We start from the raw sequence: 16,068 nt of genomic DNA, 5'->3' as shown, positions 1-16,068 counted from the left end.
GGTATCAATGTGGATTTCACAAGTTTCAAAATCTCCCCTCCCCCTACTGCATCCCAAAACCAGTCCAGCTCGTCCCTGCCTCCCTAACCTGTTCTTCCTCCCACCTATCCCCTCCTCCCACCTCAAGCCGCACCTCCATCTCCTACCGACCAACCTCATCCCGCCCCCTTGACCTGTCTGTCCTCCCTGGACTGACCTATCCCCTTCCTAACTCCCTACCTACACTCACCTTTACTGGCTCCATCCCCACCTCTTCGACCTGTTTGTTTCCTCTCCACCTATCTTCTCCTCTATCCCTCTTCTATCTGCCTCCCCCTCTCTCCCTATTTATTTCGGAACCCCCTTCCCCTCCCCCTTTTCTGATGAAGGGTCTAGGCCCGAAACGTCAGCCTCTCTGCTCCTATGATGCTGCTTGGCCTGCTGTGTTCATCCAGCCCTGCACCTTGTTGTCTTGGATTCTCCAGCATCTGCAGTTCCTACTATCTCTACCATCAGATTCTGCTCTGCGAGTATGTGAGAGCAGTTATCATGCTGTCACCATCAACTTCTGCTCTGTAAATCTGAGTGTAGTTATTCATCTGCACTTGTCAGTTTCAGGTTTGCGAATGTGAGTAATTATCATTCTCTCCCCATCTGTTTCTCTTATTTGAATATGAGTTTAGTTATCATTCTGTCCTTGTGGAGGCGAGGGAACTTGGGGAAATAAATATGGATGTCTTGAAAACAGTCCACATGACATAACAGGAGGTGTGAGAGGTGGTAAAAAAAACATAAAGGTGGCTAAATTGCCAGGGCCTGATCAAATTTTTGTAGATTTTCAGGATATCAGGATTTTGTGGGAAGCTGTGTTGATAATTTGAACAAATGACATTGTTCTCTTGCTTTCTTATAATATTTCATAGGTAGGATCATTCCATCCCTGTCACTTATTGCAATATGAATGTGCGACTATGGTTATCAAATCTGTACTCTCAGTTTCTGTTATGTGAATGTGAGAGTGCAGTTATAAATCTCAGTTTCTGCAATGATAATGAGAGTGTAATTATCAGTCTCTGTCAGTTTCTGTGAGATCCAAATGTGGGTTGAGTTATTAATCAGTACCTGTCAGTTTCTGTCATATGAATGTGTGAGTGTCATCAATCTGTCCCTGACAGTTACTGTAATGCAGGTGGGTGACTGTAGTTATCAAGCTGTAGCTCTCCGTTACTGCCATGTCAATGAGTGTAGTTGTGCATCTATATCTTTGGTTTCTGATGGTCAATTCGTGAGTGTAGTTGTCATTTCTATACCTGTTTGTATTTGCTTGTCAATCTGAGTTGAGTTATCGATCTGTACTTGTCAGATTCTGCTCTGTGAAAATGTCAGATTAGTGATAAAACTGTACCTGTCAATTTAAACAATGTGAAACTGGGAGTTTTATTATTAATCTGTTCCTGTCAGTTTTTGCTATGTGGATATGATAGATTTGTTATCAAACTTTCTCTGTCAGTAACTACCATGTGAACGTCTGAGTCTATTTACCGGTCAGTCCCTGTCAGTTTCAGCTCTGTGTATCTGAGTGTGCAGTTATTAATCTGTAACTGGCAGTCTCTGCTCCGTGACTATTTCAGGGCATTTATCAATCTTTCCCTATCAGCCAGTGAGTGTGCTGTGAATATGTGAATGTGCTTAGCAATTTGGACCTGCCTGTTCTGGTATAGAAATATAAATAGCAATTTCTCCTTGTCAGTTTCTGATGTATGTGTTTATGAGTGTAGTTAGCAATCTGTACAGATATGTTTGTACAACATGAATAAGAGTACAGATATCATTCTTTCTCTGTATGTTTCTATTCTGTGAATATCTAAGTATAGTTATCAATCTGTACATGCCAGCTACTGCTTTGTGAATCTGTGAATTTAGTTATCAATCCATGCCTGTCAGTTTCTGCTTTGAGAATGTATGAGTGCAGTTATCAACCCATACCTGTCAGTTTTTGCTCCATGCATTTGTTTTGTGTAATGGATTGTGTAATGTAAAAGCAAAGGGTTTTGTAACTCCAACAGTGCAGAGTCTAACTGGGAGACATTATATCAAGGGCTGTTCTTCAGGACATCAGCTTTTCCGAGTGCATAGTAACATAATTTTGTGAATAATGCTGAGGAATGGATAGATGTGGCTTCCTTTGTTGGACTCTAAGGGAAAGGGCAATGAACAAATCAACTGTATTCAGCTGAATGACCACAATGTTCCTTCTGCAGGAAAGTGTATTGGCTAATTCACTTAATTATTCTATCATAGATATCACATAACCCTGCTCGGTGGTGTAATGGTGCAAGCCATCAGCAATACTCTTATGATGCTCTGTGGTGGGGATGAGGAAAGCAAAAAGACTTGTATTTTCTGTCTTACAGTGGAGAAGATTTAAACTTATTGAACATGGTTGAACTCTTTTTGCTAAGAAAAAGATAAAATTTAACAATTACAAGATTTAGTTAAATGGATCATTCTTCATTGCTTTAAATGGTGATTATATCATTAATGTGAAGAAATTGCATTCTATTTTCTTGCTTTTTTGCAATATTTTATTGGGAGGGGCAAGTGACACTGTAGAAAACTAAAGTGAATTTGGAAACAAAGTTAAACAATGTTCTTTTTTCAAAAAAAGAAAAAAAAAAGATTTGCTAGACAGATGGAAAATATGGTTTCTATTCCTGAAGGTGAACAAGTTGAGAATTATGTTGTGATAAAGTTGGGGTTGGCAAATCGTATACTGCCATGACACACTTATTGCAATGGAATGCTGGCTGAATGGAATTAGAATTGTCAGGTGCTTGTTTTTGTCTACTGTCAACTTGATGGGCTGAAAGGTCTTTGTTCTGTCCTGTAGAGTCCTCTGCTTATATCAAGAAGAGCCACAAACATTTTATATGTATTTGCTTCTGTTACCTGTAGTGTGTATGGGTATACAGTGTTGTTAGTCTTTGTATCTTATGTGTTGATACAATGAGCATATTTGGGACTCAGTCTGAATCAGTCAGCACCTTTGTGTATGTGTCTGTATGGGCTCAGTAGTGATTTGCTACTTGTCAGTAACACTACTTGTCACACGTGGTTGTTGAAACTATGTAACAACTTGATGTCTTTCTTTGAGGGGGTAACAAGGTGAGAGCTGGATGAACACAGCAGTCCAGGCAGCATCAGAGGAGCAGAAAAGCTGACGTTTTGGGACTGGACCCTATTTCAGAAAATGGGGGAGGGGAAGGGGACTCTGAAATAAATAGAGAGAGGTGAGGAGACGATGTTGGAAGGTGGATAAAGGACCAGATAGGTGGAGAGATGATGGACAGGTCAAGGAGGTGGGGATGAGGCTCGTAGGCAGGAAGTGCGGGTGGGTGTTGGTCAGCGAGGTGGGAGGAGCGGATCGGTGGGAGAAAAGATGGACAGGTCAAGGAGGCAGGGACAAGCTGGGCTGGTTTTGGGATGAGGTTGGGGGTGGGGAGATTTTGAAGCTTGTGAAGTCCACATTGAGACCATTGGGCTGCAGGGTTCCCAAGCGAAATATGAGGTGCTGTTCCTGCAGCCTTCGGGTGGCATCGTTGTGGCACTGGAGGCCTGGGATGGACATACCGTCCAAGGAGTGGGAGGGGGAGTTGAAGTGGTTTGTGACTGGGAGGTGCAGTCACTTGTCATGATGCGAGCGTAGGTGTTCGACAAAGCGGTCTCCAAGCCTTTGCTTGGTTTCCCCGATGTAGAGGAGGCCACAACGGGAACAGTGGATACAATACACCATCTTAGCAGATGTGCAGGTGAATATCTGTTTAATGTGGAAGGTTTTCTTGGGGCCTGGGATGGGGATGAGGGAAGAGGTGTCAGGGCAGGTGTAGCACTTCCTGCGGTTGCAGGGAAAAGTGCCAGGGGTGGTGGGGCTAGTGGGGAGTGGACGAGGCAGTCACAGAGAGAATGGTCCCTCCGGAAGGCAGATAAGGGTGGCGAGGGAAAAATGTCCTTGGTAGTGGGGTCAGATTGCAGGTGGGGGAAGTAGCGGAGCATGATGCGTTGAATCCGGAGGTTGGTGGAGTGATACGTGAGGACAAGGGGGATTCTGTCTTTGTTGTTATTGTGGAAGGGGGGTGTGAGGGATGAGTTGCGAGAAACGCGAGAGATGTGGTCAAAGGCATTTTCGACTACTGTGGAGGGGAAATTGCAGTCCTTGAAAAACGAGGACATCTGCGATGTCCAGGAGTGGAATGCCTCATCTCGGGAGCAGATGCGGCAGAGGTGAAGGATTTGGGAATAGAGGATGGCATTCTTGCAGGAAGGTGGGTGAGAGGAGGTGTATTCGAGGTTGCTGTGGGAGTCAGTAGGCTTGAAATAGATGTCAGTTTCCAGTTGGTTGCCAGAGATGGAAACAGAGATGTCCAGGAAGGAGAGAGAGGTATCAGAGATGGTCCAGGTGAACTTAAGGTTGGGGTGGAAGGTGTTAGTAAAGTGGATGAACTGTTCGAGCTCCTCGTGGGAGCACGAGGCGGCGCCGATCCAGTCATCGGTATAACGGAGGATAGGGCCAGTGTAGCTGCAGAAGAGCAGCTGTTCCATGTATCCTACAAAGAGGCAGGCATAGCTTGGGCCCATGCGTGTACCCATGGCCACCCACTTTGTCTGTAGGAAGTGGGAGGAGTTGAAGGAGAAGATGTTCAGGGTAAAGGCGAGTTCAGCTAAGCAGATAAGGATATCGGTGGAGGGGGACTGGTGGGGCCTGCGGGAGATGGAAGAAGCGGAGGGCTTTTAAGCCATCTGCATTGGGATTGCAAGTATCCAGGGACTGGACGTCCATGGTGAAGATGAGGTGTTGAGGACCAGGGAATCTGACGTTTTGAAGGAGGTGGAGGGCGTGGGTGGTGTCACAGATGTAGGTGGGGAGTTCCTGGACTGGGGGGAGAAAATGGAGTTGAGATCATTGGAGATAAGTTCGGTGGGGCAGGATCACGCAGAGACAATGGGTCAACTAGGGCAGTCGGGTTTGTGGATTTTGGGAAGGAGGCAGAAATGGGTGGTGCGGGGTTGGGGAACGATGAGGTCGGAGACTGTGGGTGGGAGGTTACCTGAGGTGATGAGGTTGTGGATGGTCTGAGAGATGATGTTTTGGTGGTCAGGGGCAGGGTCATGATCAAGGGGGCAGTAGGAGGAGTCTTTCTTTAACTGGTTTGTGACATTATAAAATACCCTTACTAAATGTAAAGTTGATTCCTTTCCTGTTTGAGTACTTTCAACAAGGAGTCAGCCGTTAACATTTCAAACATGATGTGAATGTTAATGGGCTATGAATGATATTAATTGGAACCAGCATGATGTCAATTGACAATGGAAACAAAAAACAAACTTGCCTTTCCTCAGTTGTGTTTGGTTGGTTGTATCTTTGGATACATCTCTGGAAATTGAGCTCAATGTAAGTCTGATTCAATCCACTCTGTCACTCTGATCGCAGTAACATACCTGCTGTTAGTTGGAAGCAGCTGCTCACACTTGGCTTTGTACCGACGAAATATTACATCATCTTGGTCCTTCGAGTATTTGCCTGGAGGAAGACAGAAGAGATATCTCCTGTAAATCAACATCAGCCAAGTTTAACAATCTCAAACAGATTAACATATATTCAGTTAATAGTTATTAGGATGTTTCTTTTCTTTAACTTCACCTGTCAAAGGAGCAGAAGTCCAAAAGCTTATAATTTTAAATAAACCTATTGGACGAGAACTTTGTGTCATGAGAATTCTGTCTTTTCTTTAAAGCCATCAATTCAAATACAAGTCTGATTCCATTCTTACATCGAGCTGCTCCTTGTCTGAGGATTTTTTTTTTAAATATATAATTCGATACCAATTGAGTGAGATTCAGAAACTAAGCAATTCCATCTAAGGTGCTACCCGAAGATGCTGCAATGTTGACACAGTTCATGTTACCAGATTCCAACATACTAACTGTTGAAAAGAACAATAGGCACTATTTCAAATGTTTTACTCCAGACATATGATGTTAACTCCAATCTACGTCCTACACAAGATACTTGTATTCCCACAATCTTGTCTATGTTTCCACTATTTACCACAACAAACAGCGTGAAATAGAGGCCAAACAGTAATTTGCATCAGTGTTCAGAGATTTGAAAACCACAAGAATGACCCCCAGCAGCTTCTTGCCGCTTGTGTTCGACCACATACAGCCCGAGCAAGGCCTCTTTCTTGCCCGCCAGGCCGCTCACTCCAAGTTCCGGGACAAGTTCCCGCCCCGCTCGGCCTCTCACAAACAGCCCCCGATTCTCCCTGAACTGAGCCCGAATCAATGCCGATCTCGGAGCACCCTCTGTGTCCCAGACTCACACCTCGATATGTTACCGGAAGGAGCCTACTGTTCCCTCGCTTCCCTGGGCGCTGGTCTCTCCATTGCGGTCTGTTTCAAACAAACTTCTTCCACTCACTGAGTAAATGCTCCTCAATGGCAGCGCTGGGGGAGGGCCTCATGCAATTGCTCCGCCAGTCTGCAACAACCAACATTTGTGGGGAGTTGCGGGGGGGGGGAAGGGCAAGTATCGCGCATGCGCTGCTTTCCCCAATTTTTTTTAAACCGAGCTTGCACACAGCGCGGACCGGACACGGGATCATTGCCTGATCTTTCTGTAACAGGCAGAAGGAAAGCGCGGGCTGTAATACAGCCCGGACAAACTGATCAACCGGCCGTGTAACCGCGATTAATCAATCTTATCAAACCCGCCGATTTAAACATCTTCAAAACGAATATTTACAGAATCACATTTTTTCGGTACATTTTTATTTCGCCCAGATTGTAAGCAGAACACAATTTGTAATTGCTGCCTGAAATGTCTTTAACAGGTAAATAGAAGGAAGACTCCATTAAAATATCGCCGGGGTCCCAGCATCAAAACTAAACAAAATATAATTCCTGTAAGGGTTAATGAGATACATATACTGCAATATGTAACATTAGTGTCTGGGCAGAATTCCAACTCGCGGTATGAAATAACGAGATGCAGTTCCATTGACCCTCCCCATGTGATACCTTCCCCATTCTCAGTCTCCGCTGTGGTAAATCACGGCAAGTGTGATATTTGAGTTACTCGAATCAATTCATGTTTAAGCTGTGTCTGCACTCGGGACCGGGACAGGGATCATTCGATCCGGGCTCAGCTCTTTCCTGAGAGATGTGGGTGGCTCTGAGAAGAGCCTTTGGGTTCAGGTGGTTACATGTTGCACCGACTGCTTCATTTCTTTGCTGCTTTCTTGGTCACTTTCGCTTTGGGCTTGGCCTTCAGTTTACCCGATTTCGGGACCGGTTTTGCGGCCTTGGGACTCTTGGTCTTTTTCACCTTCTTCACGGGAGTCTTTTTCTTCGGCGCTGCTTTCTTCACCGCTTTCTTTGGCGTTGCTGCCTTCTTGACGGCCGCTTTCTTGCCTGTTGCTTTCTTGGCTGGGGATTTCTTCACTGTCGCCTTCTTGGCCGTTGTTTTCTTCACGGCTGGTTTCTTGGCTGCTGCTGCTGGTCTCATTTTCTTTCCCACTTTTGCCTTGACTGGATTCTTAGGGAGTTTGAAGGAGCCGGAGACGCCTTGGCCCTTGACCAGAACCAGGGAGCCTTTCGCCAGACACCTCTTGATAGCCATCCTGATCTGTGCATTTTGCTTCTCCACATTGACCTCGCTTCTCTGCAGCGCCTTCTTTATAGCGGCCAGAGACGTCCCCTTCCGATCGCTGCTCTCCCCGACAATCTTCACAATCCGCTCACCCAACCCGGGACCGGCTGGTTTTTTCCTGGGAGCCGCCGCCTTCTTCTTCTTGGGAGTCTTGGGTTTGGTGATGGCGGAAGCTGGAGGAGCCGTTTCGGCGGCTGCACTGTCGCTCATGTTGAGAACTCTGCGCTGAATCTCTCTGTGTCAGACTGAACTGGGTCAGCAATGAAGCTGCTGGTGGCGGCACTGAGCAACTTAAAGGCAGCGAGCGGACGGCGCGGAGACAACCTTCCCTCAGCTCCCTGCTCCTGCTGCCTCTCTGTGTTTCTCTATCGGCCGAAACTCTCCAGTTCCTCTGCACTTCAGCATTTCCAGAGAGCCAGGCTCGATCGTTCCTGACCCTGACACAGGAAGGTTTGCGGCAAAAACGTTTTCACTCGAATTGACGCTTCCGTTGTCGAGTTGAACGCATTTTTCTGCTGCACGAATCGCGCTGACTGAGCTGAGCGCTGACATTATCGTCGCTTTTAGACTGAAATCTTAAAATCAACAAATACACTGCCTTGAATTCTACCTTTGGAGTTTAGTGGGGGAGCAGGGGGATAATTTGAATTGAAAATTTTTTTTATTTGCAAAGAGAGATTCGGGAATATCATGATATGAGCGTACACACAAACACAGGTACGTTAGACTAACCCGCCCGCCCTTTTCCGACAGTCTCTCTGACTCAATATTCACATCCGCACAGTCACAGGCCAGAAATATCGCCAAATGTAAATTGGATATAAGGATATAATTTATTTTCCTTTCAGCCTTTGTTCCGATATCCAGGGAGTTAGTTGTAGTTTTTCTCCTCAGTAACTGTTAAACTCGCTGAGGCCTGTGCGCCGGAGATTCGCTCTTCTTCAGATTCACCTCCAACAGCCAATCATCTGGTTTGAAGTTTGCTCACCCAGATCAGTATTTTTCATTCCGGGGACAATAGACAACATCGGTTCTGGGAATAAACAGCCATAGAAACATAAATAATAGCAACTGGACCTAACCAATCGGCCCTTCATACCTCTTCTCCCACTCATCATGAAAATGGCAGATCATCCAACTCAATAGCCTGTGTCAGTTTTTCTCTCATATAGAGTCATTCAGTAAGGATGCAGAACCTTCGGTCCAACCATTACATGCCGAATATAATGCCAACCTAAACTAGTTCCACCTACCTGTCCCTGGCCTATTTTCTTTCTTATTTATGTACTTATCCAAATGTCGTTTTAATGTTATAATTGTAGCCATAGAGACAATTTCGTCAGGAACTTCATTCCACATGCGTCCATGCTCTATGTAAAAAAAAACTCTCAAGTCTTTTTTTTAAAAATTTCTCTCCTGTCACGTTAAAAATGTTCACCCTGGTCTTCACTTCCACGCCCCGCACCCCGCGCCCGCCCCCCCCAATCCCAGGCAAAGGACAACGACCATCAACTCTGCCTCACCCCCGTCATTATTTTATAAACTTCTATAAGATGACCCCTCAACATTTTATGCTCCAGTGAAAAAAGTCCCAGCCTATCCATCCTTTCTTTGTAACTCAAACCTCACACACATGGCAAATTACTGGTGAATCTCTTCTGAACCCTCTCCAGCTTAATAATATCTTTCCTCTAAATGTCCAACAAGAACTGGTCACAGTATTCCAGACGTGGCCTCACTAAAGACCCTTAGAACCTCAGTGTGACTTCCCACCTCATAAACTCAAAGGACTGTGCAATGAAGGCAAGCATGCCTTCTTTACAGCCTGTTTAGATGTGATGCAGACTTCAACAGGTCTTCAACAGGACAGGTCCCACTGTCTGACAACACTACCAAGTCCCTCCCATTAATCGTACAAGGCCTACCTTTGTATGTTGCTCCAAAATGGAAAACGTTGCATTCATCCAGATTGAATTCTATCTGTCATTTTGCAGCCCATCGAGGTATTTGATCAAGATCCATTCGTAATCTTCGGAAACCTTCTCCACTTACTACGATGCTACTAACTTTGCTTTCATCCACAAACTTGTTTACCATGCCTTCTATATTCTCATTCAAATCATTTATATAATGACAAGCAAAAGAGGACCCAATACCAATCCCTCTGGAACACCACAGGTTGACAGGCCTACAGTCCAAAAAGCAACCCTCCATCTTCACTCTCTGTATCTTGCCATTAAGCCAATTATACCTTGATTCTGAGATAGTAGGAACTGCAGATGCTGGAGAATGTGAGATAACAAGGTGTTGAACTGGATGAACACAGGAGGCCAAGCAGCATCAGAGGAGCAGGAAGGCTAACGTTTCGGGCCTTTGGCCACAAGTGCTACACCCAACACCATATTGAAATCATACAATGCGTTGAACGTGGCTGATTTCTGTGGCAGAGAATTCCACAAGATCACCACTTTCTGAATGAAGCAGACTCTCACCTTCTCAGCCCTGAATGGCCTATCCTTTCTCCTAAAAATATGACTCCTACCAACAGGAATATTCTTCTTGCATTTATACTTTCTAGGTCTGTTAGTGTCTTACAGATTTCTAAGAGAATCCCTCATTCTTCTGAATTTCAGCACATATATTCACAACCAATTCAACCTATCCTTCCATCCCAGTAATCTGCCTGTTAAAACTACCTTCATAGTAATACCATCCTTCCTCAGATAAGGAGGCCAAACCTGCTCTCAGTATTCTAAGTGTTGTCTCACAGATGCCCTGTTAAATTGTCACAATTCACCATTTCTCCTGTACTCAAATCCTCTTTCCACAAAGGCCAATATACCTCTCACCTTCCTCACTGCCTGCTGCACCTGCATGCTTACTTTCAGTGATTAGTGTATGAGGACACCCAGGTCTCGTTGCAAATTTCACTGTGTCCATTTATCGACTTTCAGAAAATGACCTCCCTTCCTTTTATTTTGTTACCAAAGTGGATAACCCTACATTTATACACATTATACAGTGTCTGATATGCATTTGCCCACTGACTCGACTTCTTCACAAGCAATGCATCCTCTCTCAGAACTGACCATCCAACCAATTTTGTGTCATTGTGAAATCTGGAGATATTACATTTGGTTCCCTCATCTAAATCACTGTGAATATATTGTGAAGAGCTTTGATCCTAAAACTGATTCTTGCCATTGAGAAAAAGATCCATGCATTCCCTCTGTGTGTTTCCTATTATCCAGCTAGTTTTTTTTTAATCATTCTGAATGCGCTGCACCAATCCCAGTTCCTTGATGTTAACATGCTAATATCTTATGTGGGATTTTGTTAAAAAGTTTTTGTAAATTAAAATTAACACCTCTGCTTTATCATCTCTACTCCAGTAGATTTGTCAGGCTGGGAACATAGAACATCACAACAGAGGAACAGGTCTTCCAAATCCATGCTGACTCTGTCTGATCCTGACATTTTATCCCAATTATCTGCAATAAAATCTTCTTTTTTCCCTGCAGGCTGACTGGTCTAAAATTCCAAGTTTTATCTCTACACTCCCTTTACAAATAGATTGCTTACATTAGCTACCCTCCAATTTTTGGAAATTATTGTAGCGCGTATAAAGGTTTGGAACATCACCAGCAATACATCCACTATTTCTAAGAGCTCTGCGACATAAATTATCAGTCACTGGTATTTCCCAGCCTTCAATCCTATCAATATTCCCAACCAAATTTACTGAATAATACTGACTTGATTCAGTTTCTCCCTCTCACTAAACTCTGATTTCCCCAAAATTCCTGGTGTGTTCTGTGTGTCGTCCTGTGTGAACAGAGAACAACAGTAAGTATTCAGTTGGGTAGCCATTTTTTATTCCTCACAATGGACTCCCCTCTTTTTGATTGTAAGTGACATGCATTTGTGTTTACCAACCTAGTTTTATTTCCATCCTCCTTTTACATATTTATCAATACATTAACAGTTAGTTTTTAATGGCTTCTGCAAACTTGCTCTTTTCCACATTTTCTCATTCATAATCAATGCATTTGTTTATTCCTTCTTTCTAATTTTGAAATTTTCCCCAGCTTCAGGGACTTTTATTTTCTTTCGAGTTCTTTTTCTTCTCAATTTGTACGCCTCTTCCATGGATCAAAAACTATGTTAAATAGCCCTCTTAAACGACAGTTTTGTAAACTGTCAAAAGAGCACCTTCCATACTCACGAATACATCCATTTAAAAGGATTTGGGCAGCCGATGTGGAGGAACACTACCTTGATATAGGGCAAATTCCCATCCAAGCCACCCACCATCCTAACTTAGAAATATATCCCCTTTCCTTCACTGTCGCTGGATCAAGACCCTGGAACTCCCTACTAACGGCAATGTGGGCAGTACATGGATACAACTGTTCCAGAAGGCGGCTCAGCACCACCTTCTCAAGGGAGGAAACTAGGGACGGGCAATAAATGTTGGGCCCAGCCAGCGACATCCACGTCCCAGGGGTGAGTAAACAAGAACATTTAGGGTCTATTGTTGAGGTGTCCCGTTCATCACAAGGTTTCTGTCTGCACATACCTGAGAATAAAATCAGTCATCTACTCGAAACTGTTATTTGCATCGCGTTCCAGAGATGTTATTACACACCTCTGGTCCGGGTGTAACTTTAGCACGGTCCTCCTGACCCAGAAATAGGGACACTACCACCGCGCCGCAAGACTCCCTCCAACAGTTACATTCTGCCTTCGTAAGAACGTCCCATTTGTTCCATCGGTCTGTATGTTATTTTGACAGAGTTAAAATGAGACGGAGGTCAGCAGGATTGAATACTACAGTTAACCTGAGATCCGACGTGATGTTATTGAATGGTGAAGCACATTAAAGGGTCGAATGGCCGTCAACTTCACAGCTTCCCCATCAGAATGTAAGTTATTAACATGACCCGGGAATGATCTCCATTGGAGCTTCAGAAAAGGCCAATGCCCCAGCTTGAAACGTTCTCTGCCCTTTCCCCCACAGCCCCATTTGCTTTGCTCAAACTGGGAGTAAAGGGAATTGGGAAAATGACCATTTGATGTTTGTTTCTGGGACTCATTGGGAAAAGCAACGCATGCGCGATGCTGGCCCGGCCCCCAAAGCTGCTTGTTGCTGACTGGAGGAGCGCATGCGTGAGGCCATCCCCCAGCGCTGCCATTGAAGAGCATTTACTCAGTGAGTGGAAAAGATTTGTTTGAGACAGACCGCAATGGAGAGACCAGTGCCCAGGGAAGCGAGGGAACAGCAGGCCCCTTCCAGCAGCGCATCGCAATGTGAGTCCGGGACACAGAGCTGGGTTCCGACAGCGGCATTGATTCGGGCTCAGTTCAGGGAGAACCGGGGACTGTTTGTAAGAGGCCGAGCGGAGCAGGAACTGGTCCCGGAACTTGGAGTGAGCGGCCTGGCGGGGAAGAGAGAGGCCTTTCTCGGGCTGTGTGTGGGCCTGCTGAGGGAGACACAGCGGCAAGAAGCTGCTTGGGTGGTCATTCTTGTGATATTTAATCCTCCAAACGCTGATGGTAATTCACCATTAGCTTCTGTTTCGCGTTGTTTGTTGCGAATTGGCATTGAATCGTAAAGAAGTCACAGTACATACAAATGTGTTAATCATGTAAAGTATAAATACAGCGCTCACTGGTTTAAAACTCTCGTATTTTTTTTTGAAATAGTGCCTGTTGTTCTTCCCTTAAATAGATAGTGTATTGGAAGCTGGGCATTGAACTGTATAAGCATTCAATTCATGGACCGTGCAGGTGTTGGTTAGTTTTTGTATCTCAGTAAATTGTTTTAGAATTTCGCAAAAAGAAAGAGACGAGGAGGAGCTCAGGTTCATGATGGAGCCAGACCCTTCCCTGTTTGAATTGTTGGCTTTAAAACAAGGAAGTGTTATGAGTATTAATTAAATTTTGCATTGATCAGTTTTAATATTTTCAAACTCATTGGATGTTGATTTACAGGAGAATTCTGTTCTGTCTTCCTCCAGGCAAATATTTGATGGGCCAGGACAATATCATATTTCCTCGGTGCTGCTCCTACCAAACAGCAGGTATGTTAGTAATGTCAGAGTGGAGAATTTACTTTCCACAGGCACAGAGCTAAGACTTGCATTGAGCTCAATTTCCAGGTATATACATTCAATCCAAGGGTCAAACACCACCAACAAAATACTCTAGGCCCGAAACATCAGCCTCTCTGCTCCTATGATGCTGCTTGACCTGCTGTGTTCATCCAGCCCTGCACCTTGCTGTCTCGGATTCACCAGCATCTGCAGTTCCTACTATCTCTAACAAAATACAAATTTTTTTTTTCTCGATAAACCGGTGCAGTTCCAGTAAAGTTCATCTTTGAAAGCCCATTGTCATTCATAGCGTTTGAAGAGGGATAGATTGAATCTTCATCACAAATATACACTCTAACTGCATTGAATGCACGTTAAGTAAGGGCATTTTTAAAGTTATGATCAAGGTATATAAATAGATCAAGTTGTTACATTGTTACAATGACCATATATGGACTGGATATTGAGTACAGACATGGAAGGAAACTTTTGAAGTTATCAGTGACTGAGGAAGACAAAAATAATAAACAGAAGATTCTGGCAAAGCTCAGCAGGTCTGGCAGCATCTGTGACGAGAAATCAGAGTTAACGTTTCAGGCCTGGTACACTTCCTCAGTTCTGAACAAAGGCCACCGGATCTGGGAGGCATTGGCTTTGTGGTATTATCACTAGACTGTTAATCCAGAGACCAGACAACATTCTGGGGACCGAGTTCGAATACTGCCACAGCAGATGGTGGAATTTGAATTCAATAAACATCTGGAATTAAGAATCTAATGATGACAATAAATCCATTGTCTGTTGTCAGGAAAAAAAAAACATCTGGTTCACTCATGTCCTTGAGGGAAGGAAACTGCCATCCTTACCTTGTCTGGCCTACATGTGACTCCAGACCCACAATAATGTGGTTGACTCTGAACTGCCCTCTGGGCAATTCGGGACAGGCAATAAATGCGAGCCTAGTCAGCAACACCCTCATACTGTGAATGAATAAAGAATAAAACTTTTGAGAAGAGGTTATTCTGAGGCAAAAGGGAGCATTGCACAAACAACAACTGCAAGAAGATTTGTTAGAGACAGTTTGAAGTTTTGGAACAAACATTGAACAGGATAGTAAACTCCTGCAATAACAAACAGATGAACTAATGGGATTATGGTTCATATAAGTATGACAGGATCAAACACGTTCATTAAATTACAGTCGTAATTGATTCCAAACTCATTAATGAAAGGATGTTGTCTCTTTAGGTGAACAGAGTTAGTTAGGGCAAGGGGTGTGAATCATCCCAAAAGACAGTCAGCCTAGACAGTCATGAAAACAGCAGATAACACCATTTTGCAGCGATTAGTTGTTTCTTTGAAATTATTCACAGTATTAAGAAATAGGTTCTAGTTAAAGATTCTTCAGATTCATATGTTGAAATCTATAAATATACGTACATAATAGAATACAAAGATCACTAAAAGCATTAAGGAAAAGATTCAAATAGAGAATACAGAAGTTAGTTAGTCTCTGGAGGCTTTCCTATATCACTGAAGGAATGCTTAGTAAACCTTGTTAAGGTGAATAATTAGTTCATGCCATTGCATAGTTACACCAACCATATGTGAAGTAGATACTGAGTACAGATATGGACGGAAACATTCACATCAGTAACTGAGCAGGACAGTATTAAACGTTTGACCAATACATGTCCCAGGCAGAGACAGAACAATTAAATAATGTGACTTTTAAGTACACACATCCTGTGCCAAAGCCTGACAGAGAATGCTTACTGAGTGCACGTGTTCTCTATCTCTCTCTCTCTCTCTGTCTCTCTCTCGCACGCACACCCATGCGCGCGCGCACACACACACTGATTTACAATGAGTTGCAAATACATACACTCTCCCGACACATGTGCTACAACATCTAACAGCCATGAAGATCATGTACACTGCAAGCCTCAGAACGTGTAACATTCAAAGTGATTTCTCCTCATGGATTTCAGATTAGAGAGCTCGCTTTTCATGATAAGAGACAAACAGAACAGAATGTGAGCTCAGTAATTCAATCCCCATGCATTTAAATCCATGATAATTGCTGTGGTCATAAACTAAATATCATTTGTTCACTCCATCGGAAAAAACTGTTGAATTTTGTGACAGAATTCTTATGAACTGCTCCAAGAAATAAATTGAAGAGGATATTAATCGCACCTCCAAATGTCTCACCATCTCTTTGACTTGGAGAGGCAACTGAAGTATCAACTCCTTTTGTATAAACTGGAGGAATTGCATATCAGG

General features: G+C 43.8%; 1 protein-coding gene and 1 long non-coding RNA gene across 2 annotated transcripts in view; both read right to left on the bottom strand.

Annotated features, from left to right (window-relative positions):
• Nucleotides 1-6,537, bottom strand: part of LOC125481065 — a 13,483-nt gene extending 6,946 nt beyond the window's left edge. Inside the window, exons 1-2 of the long non-coding RNA XR_007261181.1 lie at nucleotides 6,362-6,537; nucleotides 5,476-5,557 (exon numbers count right to left, since the gene is read on the bottom strand). This is a non-coding gene — a long non-coding RNA (uncharacterized LOC125481065). The remainder of the gene's footprint in view (nucleotides 1-5,475; nucleotides 5,558-6,361) is intronic.
• Nucleotides 6,538-6,874: 337 nt separating this feature from the next.
• LOC109938867 (histone H1-like) lies at nucleotides 6,875-7,897 on the bottom strand. Its single transcript, XM_020537160.2, has one exon. It carries the CDS (start codon nucleotides 7,895-7,897, stop codon nucleotides 7,259-7,261), a length of 639 nt encoding a protein of 212 aa, XP_020392749.2. The 3' UTR covers nucleotides 6,875-7,258.
• Nucleotides 7,898-16,068: the final 8,171 nt, after the last annotated feature.

Source organism: Rhincodon typus, unplaced genomic scaffold (assembly GCF_021869965.1).
Source record: "Rhincodon typus isolate 14 unplaced genomic scaffold, sRhiTyp1.1 hic_rhity00000761, whole genome shotgun sequence".
Lineage (NCBI taxonomy): Eukaryota > Metazoa > Chordata > Chondrichthyes > Orectolobiformes > Rhincodontidae > Rhincodon > Rhincodon typus.
Note: the sequence above shows the minus strand (reverse complement) of the source record. Positions and strands in the feature narration are given on the sequence as shown.